Source organism: Halyomorpha halys, unplaced genomic scaffold (assembly GCF_000696795.3).
Source record: "Halyomorpha halys isolate HHAL.00 unplaced genomic scaffold, Hhal_1.1 Scaffold1206.1, whole genome shotgun sequence".
NCBI lineage: Eukaryota > Metazoa > Arthropoda > Insecta > Hemiptera > Pentatomidae > Halyomorpha > Halyomorpha halys.
Genome location: NW_027108604.1, coordinates 207,406 through 215,895, shown reverse-complemented (window position 1 = coordinate 215,895; position 8,490 = coordinate 207,406). Strand labels below are relative to the sequence as shown.

General features: G+C 30.0%; 1 protein-coding gene across 1 annotated transcript in view; it reads left to right on the top strand.

The window, feature by feature from the left end:
* The window catches only part of cv-2 (crossveinless 2), a gene marked incomplete at its 5' end in the record, with an annotated part of 58,995 nt that overhangs the window by 35,716 nt on the left and 14,789 nt on the right, over nucleotides 1–8,490 (top strand). The window contains 1 exon segment of the mRNA XM_067046878.1: nucleotides 7,040–7,199. Within this exon segment, the coding sequence (XP_066902979.1) occupies nucleotides 7,040–7,199 (160 nt within the window).

The window sequence follows — 8,490 nt, the reverse complement described above, 5'->3', positions numbered from 1 at the left end:
ACATTTATATCTAATTAGTTAATTATCCATTAAAAAAACAGTCAAAAATTATTTCTCTGCAAACACTATTAATAAATGTTTATTAATAAATGTTTCGCCTTACGGCTTTTGATTTCTTTTGAAAAAAAAAAATAGAATTAACTACAACAGGACTCGACCCAATCTACACCAAATTTAGCAGGGGTTTAGGCTTCCACGAACAAACACTAACTGGATCTAATTAAACCAATTAGAACCGTAGATATAAAATAAAATGTTTGAAATAATATTTCGCCCTTATAAGAGCATTAAATCTAAATTTTGAGTCATTCAGCTTTCCAGCAGTTGTATTAAGAGATGAATTGGATAAAATGCAGAGGAATTATAAACGATTATATACATATAAAAATGGTCACCGGTCACAAAAATGTGAAAATTTTCTATTTTTATATTTCTTTGAAAAATTGTATTTGAGGTTTTCAGACTACGTTAAAAACGTATATGATTTGCTTTTTCCTAAAAAAAAATTTCTGATCTACTTCACAAAAAATTCTCATTATGTTTTTTGTAAAAAAAAAAATTCAATAGAATCAGTTATAGTTTTTCTGATTTTTCAGAAAGAGACAAATCGATAATAACCAGGAAAAAAATGTATTCTTATAACTAAAAATGCTTAATTTTTTTTTAATAACCTTAAATTAATATCTTCTACTGGAAGAGATTATTAGAAACTAATATGAAAATGGTGAATGAATAATAATCTTCCTTGTTTAAATTATATTAGTTTTTACAAAGACAACAACGTTTCGGGGTTATCCCCCATCTTTAGATTGTTGCTATATTGTCCTGTTGTATAGGACTAAATTCTCTAATTTAAGAAAACTAAATTCTCATTATGTTTTTTATAAAAAAAAAAATCATTTTATAGAAAGAGATCAATCGATTGGTATATAATAACCATGATAAAATGTATACTTTTTCAACTAAAAATGCTTAATTTTTTTTAATAACCTTATTTTACCGAAACAAAAAAATCAGAACAGCCTATAATTTTCCCGAGAATATCCTGAACATTTAGTAAGAAGTTTCATCACAATTGGATGAAGGGTTCAGTGCATGATTCATGCAGTGCATAAAGTACGAAAAAATAAAATATTAATTTTTATATATTAGATTTACATCTTTTTACCTAAATGTTACCAGAAATTAATTTCCTAGTTTCTAGCTGATAGATAAATCAATTATTCATAAAATATTTTCGATTCACTGAATTCCTGCAGCCCGAGACAGATTAGAGATAGCACTCGACTGGTAGAGACAAGACCAGTGATTGACTCCATCATCAAGTATTAAACAATAGTTGGCATTGATCTTCTCAGTTGAGCTTGTAATCTTAGGTATTTAAATCTGCAAAGGCGTTCACCTAATCAATATTTTCAATGAAGGGTTATCGATATTACTTTACAAACATTAATATAGAAGAAATTTAGATTACGTTCTCACTGTTAGGCATATTTTCACTGAATGTATTACTCACGAACCACACCGGTGGTTCCTCCTCTTCAGATTTACAGGGGATGTTGAGAGAGTTTTCACGTTCTAAAAATCATTAATATTTATGATCACATATAGTCTAACTCTCCAGCATAGATAAGTGGATGCAAAATTTATTATAGTAATTTACTAACTACGTCAAATCTAATTGCAACTTAGTAATATGTAAATCATAATTGTATATATGTAATTTTAATTTTAAATATGTAATTGTAATTTTAAATATAAATTTGTAACTTATAATTGTTACGTAATGTAACTTGTAATTGTAATTGTTAATTTGTAACTTTCTCAATTTGTAATTATATGTAACTTTGTTAATACGTCAATTGTTATCTACTAACTTTGTAAATTCAGTGTAAATGGCCCTAGTGGTCGAAACTTACATAAATAAATATCTGGGTGTCACACTTGACTGACACCTGACACTAGCTCGCCACTCAAACTAATGATCTATAAAAGTGTGCTGAGGGCCTGCTCTACGGAACACCTATGCTGACCAACATGGCACCTTAAACAATACTTGGTATTAATCTTCTCACTTCAGCTTGTAATCTTAGGTATTTAAATCTGCAAAGGCGTTCACCTAATCAATATTTTCAATGAAGGCTTGTCGATCTTACTTCACAAACATTAATATACAAGAAATTTACGTTACGTTAACTCATCCTTTTCTTACTTGAATATTTTACGTAATAGTTTATTTTCAAAAACCTCTGAGTGTGAGACCACGTTTCGCATCCATAATAAACAGTGGAAGGATAATAGTTTTGTAAATTCCAACTTTTAAGTTATTGGACAGAAATCGCGAGCTAAGCAATTTCGAGATCGAAAAATAACAAGCATTTCCCGTTTTAACGTCGCTTTTAATTCCACATCAATTTCGCTTTTTCTAGTCTAGTAACGTAAGTACTTAAACCTGTATACCTATTAAATTTATTTCCTGATATATCAATATCACTGAAATTACTCTCTTTTCTACTGCTTGTGCACTTATGCACGATATAGCCATCATGAATGCAGATCAGCTCAACGCAGACGGAGAAGGCTTATTCGGAAATAATTAAGAAACAGGAAGGACTGAATATTACAGTTAATTCCTAGAAGATCGGCTGTATTATTTTCTCCTTCCAGAAGGACAAACGTCCTCTCCCTAAAGCCTTTTAGGTAGCAGGGTACGAGAATGGACAAGCAATCTGCATAGTACGAGTATATCTGGGTGACAGACACCTGACACTAGCTCGCCACTCAAATCATTGATCTATAAAAATGTGCTGAGGTCAGCCCTGATCTACGGAGCACCTATGCTGACCAACCTTGCACCTTCAACGGTCAAGAGGCTCCAACAGTATACACACTTCACCTCAAAGAGCAAAGACGAACCACATATACAAGACACTCAATCTACCAACTGTCACAGAATTGATCACGAGGAGGCATATCAATTTTTATCATCAATTATATTACCAATTTTTTTGATAGCGTACAGTACAGAAGAAATCCTCTAATTATGATTCTACCAAGAAACTAAATTATTGCTCTCTGTAATAAGCTAAAAAGTAGCTAAAAAAAACTCATTTAATAGAATCAGTTATATTTTTTCTGATTTTTCAGAAAGAGACAAATCGATTGGTATATAATAACCATGAAGAAATGTTACCAAGAATTTTTCTGAGTTGATCATTGCATCAATTTTTTTATTTTTTTGTTGTAGGCAATGTGAAATGTGTTCCACACACTTGTGTATCATGGATAGATACCAAATTCGAGAGCATTTATATTAAGAGGTTTTTGTGTGGTGTACCCAAGCACAGGTATTTTACCAAATAAAGTCAAACCCTTTTCGATATTCATAATTCATAATATGGACACGGCTTTTTATAAGTCAAGAAAATAAACACAGAGAAAACATCTAATTCTTTAATCAAACCTCACTGTGTTGGAACGTATAAAAAGTTCTCTTGGAACGGGAGAGACTTGGAGAGGGGCACTTTAAAAGGTCAAGAGCTATTTCCATAGGGAACTTCTAACTTAGTTTAAAAGTCCTCTTGTTATCGGCTTCTTAGGGTCTATTTTATCGGTTCATTTCCAGCAGATGATACTCAAAAAAGTTTCTTATATCTCCCATCTTTTCCTCAAAAATTAATGTAGGCGTCGAAAGTCACAAAAACCTGTCTCTAAATAAATAGTATTTTTATTTACAATGGGATTGGGGCGGACTAACCCCACATTAAACAACTGTTGGTTTAATTGTACTACTAGTTGCTCAAATTGTATTACTGTAATTTACATTGTTACTCCATCTAATGTATAAAATAAAATATTACAAGGTCGATTCATTTTTGGGGTCCGAGGTGGATTTTTTTTTCAACCCTTGGGCTGATACAATTTTTAATTTTTGGGCAAATTTATAGAAACAATGTTTTCCTACCTATCGTTATCACATTTGGTTAGGTATGTTGCGACAATTCACTGTCGAGGTACATACTTATGACAGTCAAACGTTGCAGTTAATGCAACAGTTAGTCCACTAATATTAATGATCACGCCAGACACAGTGCGATATCACTATCATGACTCTCACTATCAAGTCCCGTATCTTCGACCACCCAATTCCAGAAGAATAACAATTGAAAGTTTTAAACAAGATTTATATTTTTTTCTATATTTAATGCTTCAGATTTTCGTTTATACTTGTAGATATGTATATGAGCAGAAATTATACCTTTCTATTTATTATTTTTAGTTTAATTGTGTTTGATTGTTTATCATTTTTTCCTTTTATTTATTATCAGAAGTTAGTCATCTTATGTTTTATGATATGACATATAGTTTTATTTGATTTGTTCTATTTTTATTTTATATATTTTGTTAATTATTGCTGTTCATATTTATCTTTTCGAATTCACGGTTTTATTATATTTTATGACGGTTTATAATTTCATTTTTAATTTGTACTTTAACGACTGACATGGAATCCTCATACAGACTGAAAAGACAGGAAACTGCTCGTCGATTCCGACATTTACTAGACAAACGGTCCAAACTTTCAATCCATTACAAAAGATTGACCATCTACATGACTATAATAAGGCCTATTTGGACACACGGAGTTGAGCTATGGGGCTCCACTAAACCATCTAATTCCTCTCGAATCCAATCCTTACAGTCCAAAATCCTTTGTAAAATCCTTAATGCTCCTTACTTTGTCACAAATCAAATGATCCATCTGGACCTCAATGTCCCCTATGTTGCCGATTTGGTCTGAACCAGATTCCAATCCTTCCATAATAAACTTCCCAACCACCGAAACCAACTCGTTTCTATCCTGGCTTCTCCTTCACTACCTAATAATCCTCCTAGACGTCTGAAAAGAAGATGGCCTCGAGATATCCTTTAGAAATGTTTTTGGAGTTCTATCAATGGGTAGGTTCTCCAAACATTTGTACTTTACTCTAAGGCTCTAAAGCATAATTTTGACGCCTGTTTATTATTCTAAAGGGATCGATCCCAGGATAAATAAATAATATCATTATTACTATTATCAAATAGTTGATAGTTCCCAGAATAAATCATCACAATGAGATTAACAAATCGATTATACTTGAACACAAATTTGACTACAATTAGACAAACAGATACAAAACCCAGTTTTTTTATTAATTTCTGACTTTCAGCAGGCAATAATAAATTTGTTGAATAAGAAATATCGATTTATTTTGTATCGACTCATAATAAAGGAAGGCCTAAACCCGAAATTAAGGGATTCTATTAGTGGATGAAAATAAAAAACCAGACTCGGTTAATATAACTGTTGTTGGGGCTGAGATAAAACAAAACAGAGCCAACATTCCAAGACAGCCAATCAAGCCTGGGGTATCCCATCGATGAGTGGACACTGTAATGAGTTCTCTGGATACAATGCCTTCTGTCAGGTCTAATTAGTGACCGGTAGTCTCTGGAGATCCTTGCAGGATCCAATTCCTTCAAGGATTTCATCTAGTCGGATGCTCGTATAGGAAATATACAAAATGGAAGAAATATTGCTACTCGTGACATCATTTTTATCAAAAAAATAGTTTTCATATTTGCTAAAATAAATTGATTTATAGTTGTTCGAACACATTTTCATTTGTCAAATTTATATTCATGTGTGAATATTATAAAAACTGCTACCCCTACGAATATAAGTGTCATAAACTACATTATAGTAAGTTAAATTTCCTTTATTTTGAGTGTTGGCAGACATATGTGCGTCTTATGGGTCTAGAGATATATTTTTTCAAAAATCCAACATTTTGTACGAACAACTAGTAATTAACATTTTGTGAGTTTATTTTATCAAATATCATAAAAACTACTACTTCTACAAAGAAAAACTTTATTAACTATTTTATAGCACATTTAATTAGCTTTAATGTGAGTTCTGGCAGACATCTGTACGTCCAATGGTTTCTGAAATAAAGTTTTTCATAAATCAAACTTATTGTCTGAACAACTATAAATCAATTTATTTTAACAAATATTATGAAAACTACTATTTCTACGATGGTAAAGGTCATAAACTACTTTATACTACATTAAACTAGCTTTAATTTGAGTGCTAATATACATATTTACGTCGAATGGTTATTGAGATACAGATTTCTCAAAATAAATTAACTAACTGCTAATATTTCAACTACATTTTTATAAAAAGTTGCTTTTTAGAAGGCTGTATATCGAGAACTATTGGACGTAAATAGCCTTATTATGGCTCATATTTTAGCAAATTTACTCTTCATTAAATAATGTTCTTTTAGATTTTCGAGTATTGTAGGTAGTTTTTAAGATACAGAGCTGCCAATGAAAAATTGATATTTTTTAAGGGTTTAAAACAGCTGCTATCTGACATCTACCTTCCACCTAACCAACCTGCTGTGTTTGATAAATCATTTTTTACACAAACTGCCTCTCACTGGAACTCTATACGTCATGTACCAATCCTTCCCTCGTTTTAACCCTTATACTTAACTACCTTTTACTTTACCAATCTATTCCGATACTATAATAGTGCCAAAGTAACTACCTTTTTGTTTTGGTTTATATATTTTTAGTTAGTTAGTTGTTTATTTTTTTTTTTATCTCTATATCTAAAATAATTTATACATACAATTTTAATATAACTTATAATTAATTGTGGCCACATTGTTTTTTGCAAATATATATTATTGTAAAATTAAAATTATAATTGTTCTAAAGGGACCTAGTCTCAGAAGAATTAACTATTTTTCATTTCATTATATTGTGCCATCTTTTGCCAGTTTGCCAGTTGGTCTCCGGCATCCTACCATCTCATCTGGTTGCCTCTTTCTTTTGTTGAATAGACCAATAATTTTGAATAACTTGAAATATCATCTTAACCTTTTTTGGTGTGTCCAGCCAAACCATCTAAATATAAATATAAAATATAAACCATCCAATATCATTAACAAACTTATAAATAACTTTTTAATTCATTTTACAGGATGGTGAGAGCTGGGAAGTGGACCAGTGCAAGTCATGTTCCTGCAAGAGCGGTCAAGTAAAATGTGTAGCAGAGCTGTGCAATGAAAGCAACAAGCCATGTCCTCCAAATCACAAGTTAGTCACTGTCCCCGGCCAGTGCTGTTCCAAATGTGTGGAAAGTGAGTAACGATCAGTCATTTTAAATTAATCCACAATTCTATAGTATCGTTCAAAGTAAATTTATTGAACATGTCAAAAATAAAACTCATTAAGGCTTGTAAGATTATTGTTTCATAAGCTAGTGAAAATGCATTGATAATCTGTAAATAATTAAATTTTTTTTATGGTTATTATTGTAATAGTTTTTACATTTGCCTTATCTATATATGGAAAATATAGTAAAGGTAATATCACTATAACATAACTTTCAAGAAGCCTAATTTGAGCAGACTTAAATTTCTATTCAAAATTATGATGCATATGCAATACCAGATATTTTTCATTTATTTAAGACATGTTGGAATAAATTTATACTTTAATAATTTAGTTTCCATACTTAAAAAATAATGGAAATATGAAGGAAAAACTTATTTTATGAAACACAATTATTAATTTATATATGTCATTTATTATTTTTTTAATTATCCAGATTACTTCTAACAGTATATAAATAATATAAGATTATTGGCATTTCAACCAGCTAAATTATAAAGGCAATAATAATTAATCACTTTTAAAGTATTATTTAATCGACATATCTTTTGTTAATTTCATCTATCATATTTTATGATATTACATGATCTTATTCATTTTAAAAACTGATTACCATGCAAAAGAGCAGGTTCAGAATCAGTCATTGAGCTGGTGTTTATCCCGGAAAGTAACAGCTTGCTTAGCTATAAAATTAGCATAGTAATTGATGTCAAATTAATTGGAGAAATCAAAAAGAAAAGAAAAATAACTTATTTGAAAAACATGAATGATAATGTCGAACTGTTTTTGTTTTTTATTATAGTCAAAATAAATTATATATATGGCTTTGGTTGTTAACATAAATATTTACTTGACTTATATACTACTAAAAAATTCTAATAATAAATATAATACTTATTAAAAACTTATAATACATTTTATTATGGTTGTTCATTACTTTTCTTTTTTTTTGGAGGGGAGGGGGAGAATTGATTATTAATTTATAATATAAATCATAGTAATAAGAGGGGGAAAAATTGAACTACATTAAGCTCACATTTTTTTTATTTACAGAAAAACTTATTGTCTAAATTTTATTTTATATACACATTCAATTTAAATTTTTTTTTTCACGGAAGACCTTCACTACTTTTACTTTTTTATTTAATCATTGACGATATTTCGGACATTTGTCCATCATCTGGCCCAATCTATAATATATATAATATAATATTGATGTAATTTACAACTACATTACACATTGTATAACAATTATAA